The 17,106-nt window shown below is 31.3% G+C and overlaps 1 protein-coding gene across 1 annotated transcript in view; it reads right to left on the bottom strand.

Annotated features, from left to right (window-relative positions):
- Nucleotides 1-16,731, bottom strand: part of LOC126884457 (NFX1-type zinc finger-containing protein 1-like) — a 297,539-nt gene extending 280,808 nt beyond the window's left edge. The window contains exon 1 of the mRNA XM_050650391.1: nucleotides 16,520-16,731. Coding sequence (XP_050506348.1) covers nucleotides 16,520-16,583 — 64 coding nt within the window. The 5' untranslated portion in view covers nucleotides 16,584-16,731. The remainder of the gene's footprint in view (nucleotides 1-16,519) is intronic.
- Nucleotides 16,732-17,106: the final 375 nt, after the last annotated feature.

Genomic DNA, 17,106 nt, shown 5'->3' with positions numbered 1-17,106 from the left:
ATCTGAAAGATTTCCATCTAAAATGGATATTGTATCCTACAGTTCTAAGCCAATTTAAGATTTTTTGAAAGGTATTATTGTTTAAAGTTTGATTGTTAAAGATATTATTTCTATGTTGATCAATAATAAATCTGATAACAAGGGTGATAAGTGGTTACCCATAGCCAGACCTTGTGCCTATCTATAGACATCATTAAACAAAAAAAAGATCTTTTGTAAACCAAATTTAAGCAAACTCAAAATATGAGAATTAATATCTATAAATATTATTAATATGAATTAATTATTATAATTATTCCAATTCTAAATTAAGGTAGATTATTAACTTAGCTATTAAGATAGCTAAAGTAGATAAATAAAAGTAACTACCTACCTAATTCGAGAAAGATTTTTTTTTATAAAGAAAAAACTATCTGGTACATCTAAAACAATTTAATTTTTTTTATTTTTATAGTTGCACAAGATAGTCAAGTGGAAGTAGATTACCTACAATTTGAAGACACATAGCAGACGTCCAATGTACCCTCTACTTCCACTGTGCTGCTCAGTACACCCACGACAACTGCTGTCCTGCCCAAGAAGACAGCGAAGATGTCTCAGGCTCATTCAAAAAATAAAAAAGTAAAAGATGTAGGGAGCGAAACCCTTAATGTATCTTTTACAAAAAAAAAAAAAAAATTGAAACAGCAAGACTAGAAAAAAGAAGTAAGATAGTATTTTTCAATAAGAAAAAAAGAAATTTTAGAAGTAGAGCTTCAAATAAAAAAATTCGAACTCAATAAATTATTAGGTAATAGTGGTTAGGTATGTACCTAATAAAGTAATTTTAAATAAAAATTGTAACTTCTTTAAATAATAAAATTAATAAAAAATGCTTTTTTCAAAGTTTATTTACCCACCTGTTAGAATGTGTTATTACCTACTAGCTTCGTCCTCTGCTTCTTTGTCGTAAAGCATTCCACAATTCTTCATTTGTTATGGTGTTGGGCCAATACATCTTCAGAATATTTTGTGGGAATCTATTTACAAAAACTCTTCCTTGCATTTCCTTCTGATTTCTGATATTGGTCATGTCTCACTCCCATATTCCCATATAGTAGTATTGATTTGATGATACTATTAAATGTGTTTTGGCTAATTTATGTTGAGATATGATATGAGAGGATTTCAAAGGCCTGTTGTCTGTTGTTCTTTTTCCTATTCTATGTTTAATGTTTGCCTGGACTCCAACTTTTGCACTATTATACTATCAAGATAGCAGAATTCTTTAACCTGTTTTATTTCTTCTTGATTGATGTATAGTTTACCATGCTCACTTATTCCTATTCTCATCTCTACTATCTTATTAGTGATGATTTTAAGACCAACCTCATTTGCCTTTCCCTCCAGCTTCCTTATCACGTTCTTCATGTCATCTATTGTATGTGATATCAAGCAGATATCATATTGCATATTCTAATGTTGGATTTAATTGGCAACCAAATCTAATATATACAACAGTTGCAGATGGTGCATCTGCTTACTTGCCATGTAGTGAGTTCTTATTTTATTTAATTATTTAACAAAAGGTAAGTAGTAGTAATTCTAAATTAAACATTATTTTTTTTATTTTCACACTAACACAATATGTTGAAGTAGAGCTAAACTAATGCTCCCCTGTAGCACCATCTACATGTGTGTGCAGCCCAACATACAGTGAGCGTGTAAAGGTTGGAATAAATTCATTTTCTCGAGAATGGACGATTTTGGAAAAAAATCCCGAAACAGGTCAATTTTTATTTTTAAATTACGACTTTTTGGCATTATTATCACTAGTGACACCCATCTGGGCGTGATTACGTCATCGATGATTTTTTTCAATTAGAATAGGGGTCGTGTAGTGGCTCATTTGAAAGGTAATTGAATTTTCTAATCAGTAATATAAACATTAACATAATTACTTATACAGGCTGCCCAAAAAAAAAATTTTTGATTAAATTTATTGACATAAAAAGAAGAATATATGTCATTTATTTAATTCAAAATACACTTTACTGCTCTTAGAAAACAGAAAGAAATGTTTATTTGAAAAATATTCTTTGCTTTTCGCTTAAATTAAATGTTCAAAGTGTCAAGAGGCAGGTGGGTGGCTGCTTTAATATTGAATTTAAGCAAAAAACAATATTTATTTGTCAAATAAACATTTTTTCCTGTATTCTGATAGCAGTAAAATGTATTTTGAATTAAATAAATTACACACATTCTTCTTTTTATGTTAATAAATTTAATTAAATTTTTTTTGAACAGCCTCTATAAATAATTATGTTATTGTTTATATTACTGAATAGAGAATTGAATTACCTTTCAAATGAGCTATCACAATTCCCCTATTCTCGTTTAAAAAAATCATGGATGACGTCATGACGCCCAGATGGGTGACGTCACTAGTATGACATATATGCCAAAAAGTCGTAATTTAAAAATAAAAATTGACCTGTTTCGGGATTTATTTCCAAAATTGCCCATTCATGAAAAAATGAATTTATTCCAACCTTTACGTGCTCACTGTATAATTCGTCGCCTTAGTACTATAACTTGATAACTCCAAAATTGACGTTTTTGAGATAACTAGTTCACACGATGTATTTTATTTGCCTCCATATTGTGTAAAAACTTGATAGCTCACTTCAAACGGGTTAAGTATTTATTTATGATTGACGAAAGTTGATAAAACTCAAATGCCACTAATATTCAGTGCTAAAACTTGACAAGATAAGTTATCAAGCTATTATTTAATCGAAATTCGTGAATACGACATACACTGAATGCTATAACTAGATAACTCGAGTTATCTAGTTTTAGCACGGGTTTCTCTGAAACCATTGAACTTACCACATAATTGCTATGTGTTTATTCGGTTCATTTTAATGCAAAAATTCGAGAATTGTTAGCAGATCTGGCAACCTCCATGGCAGAGGGCTAATTTTCAACAAAATAATGTTTAAAATATTAGTTGTGTTAAAAAGTTCACTTATATGCGACTTATTAGCACAACATGCGACATTACCAAATGTTAACATTATGGTAGTGCTAAAAGTTGATAACTTTAATTTTTCATGTTTTTTTCCATATTAGAAAACAAATTTACACCATATTTCTAAATATATCAGTTGCCAAAAAGTTAAGGAACAGTATTTTAGAGCCGCAGAGTGAATTCCGTATTTACCAACATCATGGTAGCAGCACAAATATCCTTAAAATCTTTAAACTCGTTTATCTCAAAACTACTAATTTCGAGTTATCAAGTTATAGTATTAAGGCGACGAATTACACTATATATTTAATTTTAAAAATTAAATTATAATTAAATAACTTTAATTAAACACTAAAATACCCTTTATTTAATAACTGTTTACCCTATATAATAACTAAAAAACTCTATTTAATAACTCTAAACAACTATTTATAAACATTAACAGCCTTTTAATCAACCAATAACCTCAAATTAGGTGACAGTTCCTTTTGGTCGCCGTGTGACATGCGAAATTGGTTAATCAGCGTTTCGGAAACTCAAAACACTTATGATCGGCTGTTAACTAACGATTAATCGTTTGTTAAATCATATGATCGACTGTTATTGAACTCCCGTTTACTAACTGGTGTTATTGAAACTCAAAATGTATTTGATCAACGATTAACCATCGATTACATAATTTTTGAGATGATCATCCTTTCGGAAACCGGCTGTAAGTCATTTAGAAGAAATATGTACAATGACAGGCGATTCTGAAGAGCATAAGACCTTGCTAGGCGAGGGGAAAGATTAGGGGTTTTTCGTAAAATTATTTTTTTTGCATCGAACAAATTTTTTTTAGGTTTTTTGAATCATTCCAAACAGAAAATGTCTTTAGTGATTTTTCTCTAAAGTTAACAGTTTCTGTTATATAAGCGATTAAAAATTTTGAAAATTGCGAAATCGGCCATTTTTAACCCAAAATCAGGCATTTATCTAAAAATTTCAATGTTGCCAAGGTACGTAGATATTCTTTAAACATTGATTGATGAAATCCCGAAGACTTTTTTGCAATAAAGTATCGAAAACCCTTTGTTTTTTTTTAATTGCTAATCAAGCGGGCGCAACACTGTAGTATACGTAAGGACGTTTGAATTTGCATAAATTCATTATCTCGAGAATGGGCAAACTTCAAGAGAAATCCTCAGACAGGTCGATTTTTATTTTTCAATTAGGACTTTTTGGCATATATATAATACTAGTGACATCATCCATCTGGGCGTGATGACGTAATCGATGATTTTTTTAGTAAGAGTAGGGGTTGTGTGATAGCTCATTTGAAAGGTTATTTAATTCTCTATTCAGTAATATAAACATTAACATAATTATTTATACAGGGTGTACAAAAAAATTTTTCTTCTATTTGTCAAATTTAATTAAAAAAAAATTTTTGTACACCCTGTATAAAAAATTATGTTAATGTTTATATTACTGAATAGAGAATTAAATAACATTTCAAATGAGCTATCACACAACCCCTACTCTCATTTAAAAAAATCATCGATTACGTCATCACGCCCAGATGGATGACGACACTAGTATTATATATATGCCAAGAAGTCCTAATTTAAAAATAAAAATCGACCTGTCTGAGGATTTCTTTCCAAATTTGCCCATTCTCGAGATAATGAATTTATGCCAACTCAAACGTCCTCACTTATACTACAGTGTCGTGCCCGCTTGATTAGCAATTAAAAAACAAAGTGGTTTCCGATATTGTATTGCAAAAAACTGTTTGGGATTTCATCAATCAATGTTTAAAAAATATCTACTTACCTTGGTAATATTGAAATTTTTAGTTAAATGTCCGATTTAGGGTTAAAAATGGCCGATTTCGCAATTTTCAAAATTTTTAATCGCTTATATAACAAAAACTATTAACTTAAGAGAAAAATCACTAAAGACCTTTTCTGTTTGGAATGATTCAAAAAACCTAAAAAAATTTTGTTCGATGCAAAAAAAATAATTTTAGGAAAAACCCCTAATCTTTCCCCTCGCCTGGCAAGGTCTTATGCTCTTCAGAATGGCCTGTCATTGTACACATTTTTTCTAAATGACTTACTTAAACACATACTTAAATTTAAACTTTACAGGAGAAAGTTTATTTTCCCCCTAAACTATGCACTTTTCGATTCACCTGGTAGATACACGTGCAGGGCTAATGCCTGCCAGGTCATGGTTTTTAGTCTTAATGTGCTATGAATTATCACTATACAAATTTCTAGCCTTACAGGAAGACAGTTAGTCGGAGGGTTCACTAGCTCTTAGGCTATAAAATGAGTGCCTAATGTAAAATGCAAAATAAGTATTTTTAGAAGTTTTTTCGATCGTAACTAGACTTTTTCGCATGCAAATTAGCTTTAGAAAGTCTCATTTTAAAGCTTAATTTCAAAGACTTCCAAACAAGTTTTTATTTTTATTAACGGGATACCCATTTGAAGTTATAATTTTCTTAAAAAATTGTAGAATAATTTGTTTATAGAGGTTTTAAGCAAATTTGAGCAATAAACATTTATACTTTAATTAACATTAATGATAGATGATAGACGAACTCAAAAGAAAAATATTGTGAGGAAAATGTTTGTATTAGGTTTATTTTTGGCGAAGATCGGCTCGCAGCGAAAAGGTTCGTGAGTTAACCTCTCGATATAAATTTATAATTTATATTGTGTATGTATTCGCATCCTGCATGATTGACGCGACACCTAGCGTAGTCGCCTGATATTTTTGGCGACCACAATTTGACGTTAAACATAATAATATGATGCACATATGACATATTTGACGTTAATATGTAATATTATTTATTTACAATTTTTGATAAAATCTGTTATACAAAAAATACAGTCAGAAAAATGAAAGAATACCCATGAACGAACATATAAAACACGCTGTATTTTCCTGTCATCGTGTCACACAAAAAATTAGCCAGCGCAAGTACATGTAATAATTATTATTACATGTACTTGCGCTGGGCAATTTTCTTTGTGACACGGTGACAGGAAATTACAGCGTGTTTTATATGTTCGTCCATGGGTATTCTTTCATTTTTCCGACTGTAGGTGTGTTCGTGGAGACAGTCAGGGACTAGTCAACGACAAGTGGAGTATGCGCACTTTAAAATAATATAAATAATACCGTTGATAGATAAATATACAAGTTATATTTACTATTAATTAATGTTATTAATTAATTATTAATTATTGAAGTTATACTTCTTTAGGCGCGATTTCATTGAGGGTGAAATTTTATTGATCTGCGCGCATGCGCACACCGACAGTATGGTATTAGTCGTTATACGGGCTCTGATTGGGTGTTGAAATGATCTGTCAATAATTGTTCAATATGGAAGTTATCGGTAAACAAAAATATTGTATATATTACTTTTTATTGTTGTGAGGACAGAAATAAAATCAAATTTATAATTATAGTGATGTTTTAAATAGTTTTGAAAAGCCGCTGGTACGTAATTCTAAATGTTTCAGTTGTATTCCAATAAAAAATTATCTTCATACCTATCTATTTGGAAAATGTAAAAAAAATAATGTAGTTACCTATTAGTAGGCAATGTTTTAATTTACATAATCTGATTACGAACAAACTTTCTACAAATCTTCATCTAATATATCGTTTTCTTACTCTATATTTTGTTGTATTTTAATTCGACAAAAATAAAACTAATAATTTGATTCACATAAATAAACAAAATGTCAAAAAGTTTATGGTGTAAACGTTTAGGTTGTGTATATTCCCACATGACGTATACGCGAATGTGGTGTAGTGGGAAATCGCTTCAACTCTCGTACGGCGCGGTAGACGTGAAGTGGGTTCAAGCCCCAAGCAAGTTGTTATTTTTTTATTTTTTTTATAGATTTTATGCAAACTTTCAATCAATATGCAACTTTTAAGCAAAGAGGACAGAATATTAATTAAATATTACCGTGAAAAATATAATTATGGTGCAAGAAAAATTGTAAATGCATTTCCTGAGAAAAATTGGCATATTGGAACGATAGGAAAGTTCTTGACATCTAAGGGAAACCAATGAGTCTCTTGAACATAAAAGTGGAAGAGGAAGGAAGCGAAGCTCAAGACCTGAAGAAAATATTGCTAGAGTAAGGGTTGTTTTAGGAAATTTGCAACCTGGTCTAATCTCTTGGAACAAGGAAAATCGCAAAAGAAACTAAGATTTACCGCACATCAGTTCGAAGAATCATTAAAGAAGATTGCCATCTTAAAATATTTAAAAGAGTTTACTGTCAAACATTTACTGCCAATATAAGAGAAAAACGACTGGATATATGTAATTTGCTACTAAGCAGATTCCGCTCTCGTGAAGACATTAGAAAAATATGGTTTTCACATGAAAAAATGTTTTATTTACGGCCTCCTAAAAATACCCAAAATAATAGGGTGTATTCTAACGTACAATTTAAGAGAGAAATTCCTCTAGAGCAGCGGTTCTCAATCTGTGGTACATGTACCACTGGTGGTACATTTCATTTTTTGAGGTGGTACACAAAACGCAAAAACAGCCAAAATCAGCACCACTATTATAGTTAATTAGATCACCTAGTTAGATATGTATTTCAGTTAGGTGGTACCAAAAATCATAAAAAGTATTTGGTGGTACATGACACAAAAAGGATTGAGAACCGCTGCTCTAGAGCACATTTTAATTGAAAAAAGTTATTTCTCAAAACGTGTAGTGGTCTCTGTTGCAGTATCCATGTTGGGAAAATCTCGTCTGATTTTTGTTGATCAAGGGGTAAAACTTAATTCAGAAATATATCAAGAACAAATCTTGCAGCACCTATAACCTGAAGTGAAGAAATAAGTATGTTATGATTACACTTTCCAGCAGGATGGTGCTCCTTCGCACACTTCGCACAATACAAGGATATTCTTGAGTGAAATTTGCTCGGACTATATTGAGCCACAGATGTGCTCACCTAACAGCCCAGAATTAAATCCGGTTGACTATTAGATTTGGGGAATTTTCGAACAAAATTTATATGACGGACAACAATTTGAAACCACGAACAGCTCAAAGAAAGATTGCAGTTTGTTTGGAACAAGTTTGAACAGGGTTTAATAAATTGGGCTATCAATTTATGACGCACACGACTTCAAGAAGTTGTAAACAATAATGGTGGCCACATTCATAACATTTTAGTCTAAGTTTTAAAATTATTAAACTGTCTTCATAAATGTATTATTTGTTAAAATGTTATATTTTCCTAATTTAATACAAAAATGATATGCTGCAAATCCGATAGTTTTGAAAAATTTCCTTTTTACTGAACATTTAATGTTCTGGATAGTTAACCTACCAAAAGAGCATATCAGTTCAAATTTAGTCGAGACAGTTTTCATTTGCAACGAGCTCAAATGCACCGTTACATAATTTTTTTTATAAGTCCGACTCTGTACGTTATTTTTGCTTCCAAATTTGCAGTCATGTTTGGGACATAATTAGGCTATTAGCTATGCAAAAAGAAATTAAATCGCCTAAAAAGCAAAAAAGTTATTTTCAACTAAAAAAGTACTCCTTTATTTCGGCCCACAGTGTATATGCCTAAATATACAATAAATTTTAAAAACCATATCTTGCTTAAAAATAGTCATACAGTCTTCTACAATACATAATTTTTAAGATAATTAACTTTTTTTCCTATTAAATGTAACACTGCATATACCTAAAGCTGCGAAAAAAAAGTTACACAGAACAATGTTTGCGAAGTAACAAGGAAAATGGCCCAAAATCCCTGTGAGTGGCAAATTTTGTAAAATAATATTTTGAAAACTGTAAATCACAGAGGCTTCTACCAAACGCTTTTTTAAAGAGAACGGATGGAAGTTTTTTTCTGTGAAGCAATGCCTATACCCATATCCCCGTGAAAAAAAGTTACGGAGCAAAAAACAAAATTGCTATCTTTCGTGTTTTTTTCTTGCTTTTCTTTTGAATATATTTTTGTAAAAAAATATGTTTGACTTTAACCCTTAAGTACTAACACCCCGTCTCTCAGACGGCATCGCTTGTCGAAAGTGGGATATTTCCCTTCCTAGAAAATTTTGAAGGTCGCCCATTTATGACTTTTCAAGTTGGGTTGTTCTTAAGTAGTATTGAATTCGGCAATTTGCTGCAGGTTGTTATTCGAAAGATATTTAGGCTCAAAGTGTGATTTCCGTCTAATAGACGGGGTGTTAGTGTTTGTGCCCAGTTCGACATTAAACATATGTGCCCCAGTTCGTAAAAAACATCAAATAAGGGAATAGACACCCTGAGGAAACTGTTTTGAAATGGTTTGATGAGGTAGAAGACGACATAAGTGAAGTGAAATCATTTTGTGATGAAAATGTTGCCACTGACTACCATTGCTACACTGTACTAACTATAGTACCTGTCAGTTTTTTTTGTTTTGATATTTTTTAAAAACCTTTTTATTTTCATTTTTCTTACTCTTTGCTTAACTCGATTATAAATTTTTATTAAGTTTCTTTAATTTGTTTAATTTTTATCACACTTTTTTCAGGAGTAAAAAGGTACAGAAACAATCCTTCCATTCTTGTTATAATGTTTTTTATTTTAATAAACACAGACAAACTAGATTAATTACTGTATTTTTTAGATAATCAATACTTTCAGTAAGTCATCGAGATATTTTTTTGCATTAAAATATTTAACAAAAACAAAAATGACCACTAAAATGTTAAACCCGTCTGTCAGGCGGTTAGTTAGTGTTTACGCCATTGATTTAAGGTGTTAAAATGTGATATCTCGATAGTAAATTTAATCTGAAACAATTTTACTGTAGACGTGTTTGTACCAAAAGTGCATAGAACTCACCCTAATTCGCCCTGTGCCTAGGGACTAATTCACCCCTTTCTCAAAAACGCACCCCTTTAAATGGTAGCACTCCGCGGTTTTTTATATTTAGAGGTCCATTGACTATATGAAACAATAAAATCCCGTTAACGTTGTAGTTCCTTTCTAAAATACATAATCAATAGGCTAATCTACGTAGGTAAGTTTTTAGAGCAATTTTTGCAGTTATATTTTCATTTTGGCGACAAGTGGATTGTGGTCAGATTTTATGTCGGATCCCGGCTACGTTTTAACAGATGTTATAGTTTCTAAATCGTTTGTTGACAATGATATATAGTCCATTTGATTTCTTACTGTGTGATCTGGGAGTATCCTGAAGAGATTTCCACGTATACAATCGTCTTGGAGGAAGATCATAAAAGGTGTTTGTGACTACGAGCTGTTCTTCAGTTGCAAATTCAATCAAACGGTCTCCATGTATATCTCAATGCAGGCTCGAAAATATTTCCAAAAACAGTATTAATAAATAACAACAACTTCCTTTTAGATTATATTTCTGAAATCTTAGTTTTCATGTTTTTTTTTTCAATTGGGACCAAAAATCGAAGAAAAAGTAAATATAATGAAAGGTGATATTATGACCCGTGTTGAGCTGCCCCCCCCCCCACTTGCAAAAATCAAAAAACAAATAGCCCTGATTTATGAGCTATTTATGAGCTCTCATATTCCGCAAACTAAAAATTTTGAGCTCGTTCCACTGAGCAGGAATTTGATACTTTAGTGGGGGGGGGCTGAGTCAGCCCCCCCCCACTACTTAAACATAGGAATATTGAATCGGTTTTTGCGGCAGAATTACGAGCTATTTATGAGCTCTTGAAATTATATAGTTTAGATTTTTGAGCTCATCCCCTTCACCCCCAAACAACCCTTTAATTGATTTAACTTAAGAGAAAAATGCTGAGAAAACTTAAAATATATCGTATTGAGGATATAATTCCTATAGCTTATATACTCTAAGAATAAACTATTAAACCACGTGCATTTCGATTATTGAGCTACAACCCCTTCGCAAGAAAACCACCCTATCTTCCCGGCCTAAGAAAAAGTTGTACTTAAAATGCATTAAACTAATTATTTGGCGACTACATATCATTGAATAATTTATAAGCTTCCAAATTACGCGCATTTAGATCAGTAAATTGCAATTTATTTTGTATAGTGCAGTCACTGAAGGTAAAAATCAACGATTACCTTCAATTTCGCTGAACCTTCATCGATTTTCACGAAAATTGATCAGTGGTTAGAGGATACGTCAAGAAACAAAGGTGACAGGGTACCACCTTGCGCCTTTACCCTGAGGGTGGATACCGCCCCTTCTCGGGGGTGAAAATTGTTTTATTAAAAATAACTGCACAAATCAATAAAAGAACAAATTAAAAGCAAAATTTATTATATAAAGTTAATAAAATAAGTCAATACTTTTTAAGTTATTAAAGATCAAAGATTTTAATTATTCGTGAAAAAAATGCATGTTATGAAGCGGTTTTTCGTAAATCACTAAAAAACTGTAAGTTTTTACAAAAAAGTTAATAGTAGTTTAATTCGTATAGCTTATATTCTAAGAATAAACTCTTAAATCACGCGCCTTTCGATTATAGAGCTACAACCCCTTCGTAAGAAAACCATCCCATATTCCCGGCTTAAGAGAGAGTTGTACTTAAAATAATTTAAATTAATTATTTGGCGTCTACATATCGTTTAATAATTTATGAGCTTGCAAAATATACGCATCTCAATTATTGAATTGCCATTTTCTTTCTATAGTGCAGTCACTGAAGGTAAAAATCAACTATGACCTTCGATTTCGGTAAATCTCCATTCATTTTCACGAAAATTGGTGAGCGGATTTTGATGCTATCAACTTTTTCTGGAGCTCATTTTTGATAGGTATTTCTAAGTACTTTGACAAGTATTTAGTACCTAAGTGTTATAAAATGCATCTCTTTCCCGTTATTTAAGCTTGAATCCTTAGATTTGAATAGTCGCAGAAACAATATACATTTAATTACCAATAACTTACTTTAAATTAACATTAAAGGGTTTTTCAAGTAAGCAATTTATTATATTTCTTATTAGCTTCAATTTTAGTGATGAACACCTTTTTGTAAAAACTTACAGTTTCTGAGTTATTTATGAAAAATCGCTTTAAAGCATGCATTTTCTTTCACAAAAATTAAAATATTTGATCTTTAATAACTCAAAAAATATTGAATTATTTTAATCACATTATATACCAAATTTTACTTACAATTTGTCCCTCTCTCGATTTGTGGGGTTATTTTTAATAAAGTAATTCTCACCCCCGAGAAGGGGTGACATATACCCCAGGTTAAAACCCCAAGTTGTTATTGTTAATTCGTGGAAATGAATGGAGATTTACCGAAATCGAAGGTCATAGTTGATTTTTACCTTCAGTGACTGCACTATAGAAAGAAAATGGCAATTCAATAATTGAGATGCGTATATTTTGCAAGCTCATAAATTATTAAACGATATGTAGTCGCCAAATAATTAATTTAAATTATTTTAAGTACAACTCTCTCTTAAGCCGGGAATATGGGATGGTTTTCTTACGAAGGGGTTGTAGCTCTATAATCGAAAGGCGCGTGATTTAAGAGTTTATTCTTAGAATATAAGCTATACGAATTAAACTACTATTAACTTTTTTGTAAAAACTTACAGTTTTTCAGTGATTTACGAAAAACCGCTTCACAACATGCATTTTTTTCACGAATAATTAAAATCTTTGATCTTTAATAACTTAAAAAGTATTGACTTATTTTATTAACTTTATATAATAAATTTTGCTTTTAATTTGTTCTTTTGTTGATTTGTGCAGTTATTTTTAATAAAACAATTTTCACCCCCGAGAAGGGGCGGTATCCACCCTCAGGGTAAAGGCGCAAGGTGGTACCATGTCACCTTTGTTGCTTGACGTATCCTCTAACCACTGACCAATTTTCGTGAAAATCGATGAAGGTTCACCGAAATTCAAGGTAATCGTTGATTTTTACCTTCAGTGACTGCACTATACAAAATAAATTGCAATTTACTGATCTAAATGCGCGTAATTTGGAAGCTTATAAATTATTCAATGATATGTAGTCGCCAAATAATTAGTTTAATGCATTTTAAGTACAACTTTCTCTTAAGCCGGGAAGATAGGGTGGTTTTCTTGCGAAGGGGTTGTAGCTCAATAATCAAAATGCACGTGGTTTAATAGTTTATTTTTAGAGTATATAAGCTATAGGAATTATATCCTCAATACAATATATTTTAAGTTTTCTCAGCATTTTTCTCTTAAATTAAATCAATTAAAGGGTTGTTTCGGGGTGAAGGGGATGAGCTCAAAAATCTAAACTATATAATTTCAAGAGCTCATAAATAGCTCGTAATTCTGCCGCAAAAACCGATTCAATATTCCTATTTTTAAGTAGTGGGGGGGGGGGGCTGACTCAGCCCCCCCACTAAAGTATCAAATTCCTGCTCAGTGGAACGAGCTCAAAATTTTTAGTTTGCGGAATATGAGAGCTCATAAATAGCTCATAAATCAGGGCTATTTGTTTTTTGATTTTTGCAAGTGGGGGGGGCCAGCTCAACACGGGTGATATTATGAGGTACTGTATGATGATTTACTCGTAATATAAGAATTATATGATACAATTGTATTAGGATCTTCAAAATCGTGTCATAATAATCCTTAAGGGGGGGGGCGTAGGGGTTGAAATCAACATTTCAAGCACATTTTTGTGATTTTTTTTGAAAGTATGATAAAATTATTTTATTTTTAAATTAAATTAGCGTACTCAGTATAACTCGAAAGAATACCCAAAAAAAATTCAAGGAAAAATAAGCCAACGGTTGCAAATTTTTAAAGACACCTCGAAAAAAAAATGGATTTTGTGGTGGACATCCGAACTTATCATTGGATCATGATAAACAAAAAATTCAAAAAGATTTTATTAGCTTATATTATGTTTATCTAGATTCCAGATAAATCTGTCGACTTTCTTTAGTTATAACGATTTTTGACTTTTTGGTATCACTCAGAAATCAAAACAACCCAATTTTTTGCACAAAAAAATCAATATGTATATTTATTATTGTTAAATAAAAAATAAGCATAAAACAATATTTAAATTTAAATTTAAATTATTTTAATAGGCAAATATTTCTAGCATGGTTTGCCTATCAAATTCGTGTCATAGCTATCCTTAAGGGGTGACGAAGGGGTTGAAATATATATTCCAAACACATTTTTTTAATATGGTAGAATTCTTCCATTTTCAAAAAAATTAAAAAAAATCTATTTTGTTGCCCTGTTTTAGGTGCACAACTACCAAGTAATGTTATTTATATAATAATTGATAAAAAATTGTACGAAATATACATATATGTATAATTTATTATGTATATATAAAAAAATAAAAAGTTTATAAGGAAAGATTGACGATACTTTTGCATAATTATCTATTACTAATAAATGCACTTTTTATTTACGTTTTTTAAACCAATTTAAAAATATAGCTCATGCTCTTTCATTTAACACCTGTGGAATGGTTCTAACATCCTCCTTTTCTGACCTATGTTATTGCAAAAAAATGCTCTCTGGGATAAACACTTCAAAAATTTCAAAGCTGTAGGTACACTAATTTTTATTGCGAAATTAATTTTTTTGCAATTTCGACTTTTCTTCGCAATTATATTAACAATAAATGGGTAAATCAAATTTTGTAATACGCCATTTTAAAGTTTTTTCCATGCTCTCGAAGATGTCTGTAGTAAAAAACCATAAGTTTCACTGTTTGCCATTGATTTTAGAAAAAAGGAAAATATACCGTTTTTTGGCACTAAATTGTTTATAAATAAAAATGGCCGTCAGATCCTACGCAGGATATAGTTAAAATTTGTTCTGGTAGATATTAACTGTAGAAAAAACGATTCAGTTAAGTGGCTGTTGAAGTGTCATGGAAAAAACCTTATTATAGGTCTGGATCCCGCATATGAAAAAAAAGTTGATTAATAGCAAGCTGAAAATTTGTTAATAGCTTAAGGGTGTCTAGTCGGATAAACTTTGATATATGGGAACACTGGAACAGGGGCAGTTTTAATTGTGGAACAGGTTAAAAATTTGGAACGGTCAGACCACGAAAACGGCATATTTATTTTGTCCGACAGATCAGACTTAAACTCTCCGAACAGAGATTAAACTCTCATGCAAAAATCAGACTGCTATTTATCACCTGTCATAATTCCTGTCATTTGGCATATCCTACATGTTCCACTCATTAAAACGCCCATTTGGTGATAAATACCAGTCTGATTTTTGCATGAGAGTTTAATCTCTGTTCGGAGAGTATAAGTCTGTTCTGTCGGACAAAATACATGTGCCGTTTTCGTGGTATGACCGTTCCAAATTTTTAACCTGTTCCACAATTAAAACTTCCCCTGTTCCAGTTTTCGCATATATCAAAGTTTGTCCGACTAGACACCCTTAAACTATTAACAAATTTTCAGCTTGCTATTAATCAACTTTTTTTTCATACGCGGGATCCAGACCTATTACCCTGGACTATAGATGGTCCGACAACATAGTTTTTGCAATTTTAATAAATAGGAGATTAGAAACATTGATGCGCACAATTAGCCGACGCTCACCATTAGCCGGCTCTCGGACTCTCCCCTATACAACCAAGCACACGTGCTCATAAACAATATCAAGAGTAAACAAACAACGAAACGACAATAATAGGTACCCACTAATATCTAATAATAAAAACAGCGAGAATAATACGATTATTTACTATTATGCTAAATTATAACAACTGAAATTATATATTTTGAATAAACTATACCGAAAATTTTAGAGTTTAGTAAACACTCCCACTATTTCTAATAATTCTGCTTTTTTAAATAAAAGAATTATGCAATGGCAAGTTTATTTGAACTGTTAGCAGGGTGAGGTACGAATTTTTGTGTTTTATGTTTCCTACTCTGAATCTGTCAAAATGCGTCTGGGTTGAGCGAACGGACTTTACCTTTACCTACTCATTCAAAAATTCGGGATTTCACCGAGGAGTATTTACATCCGGGGAGTCCCTGAAATTCGGATTGTATTGAAAACTTATTTTTCCAATCTAAGGAGCTAAAATTTTTAATAAAATGGGGGTTTTACAAAAAAGAATATGTGAAAAATACTAGTAAAATGTACACATATAACAGACAAAATTTAATAAATCTGTTAAAAGCCACAAACAAATTAGGTATATTTTAGGTCATAAAAGTAAAAAACTGCATTACAGGTACGTTCTATGAATCTTAACTTCCAAAATTAACACGACTGGACGGGTGAGGTCTGTTAGAACATACCTATTATTAAATATACCTCAAACCCGAAAAATAAATTTATTTCAAAAATATCACCATTAGTTGGAGTGAACAATTATTGAAAAGTACTGAAAAGGTCATTTGTATAATATAAATATTTAAAATATATTCATTTTTCAATTTTGCATGGACCACACCCACACCCGTCCACTCCCGGGTTAAACCTGATGCCAAAAAACAAAAAAACTTACCCTTCCTGCCTCGTTGACTTTTTCTATTTTCACTAGTCTCGCGCTCGCCCCCATTTTTTTTCATCTTGAAACAACAGTAATTACACAAACACAATTGAAAAAAGTTACTATAATAGCAAATAGCAAAGACTAAAGTAAAGACGTTTCTCAAACTCAAACTGAACACTGAACAATGCCAATTGCCAATGCCGATGCCGACATGCGATGTGATGTGATAAATAATATGATATTTATAAAATATGTGCTGGTGTGGTGCTGATGATGTGATGTATTTTTCAACATGTTACTCGTCCAACTTGAAAAACTGACAGGTCAAATTTCATTCTAAGATACTTGCTGATGATGTGAAATTTTTATTGGTTTATTATGAGTAGTATAAATACTATCAAAAATGCTTTTAACGTAAATACACTTTTAAAATATGTAAGTAATAAAACCAACATTATAAATAAAAGTTATTTTATTAAGCTTGTGGCTATAAATGTGTGTATATATAGAAACAGATTATTCAGCCACACAAGACACAAGAAATATATAACGTACAATGCCACTAAGAATGAGGTATATTTAGTAGAAGAATTGCAAAA

Source organism: Diabrotica virgifera, chromosome 5, assembly GCF_917563875.1.
Source record: "Diabrotica virgifera virgifera chromosome 5, PGI_DIABVI_V3a".
Classification (NCBI taxonomy): domain Eukaryota; kingdom Metazoa; phylum Arthropoda; class Insecta; order Coleoptera; family Chrysomelidae; genus Diabrotica; species Diabrotica virgifera.
This window is presented reverse-complemented; position numbering and strand designations above follow the sequence as displayed.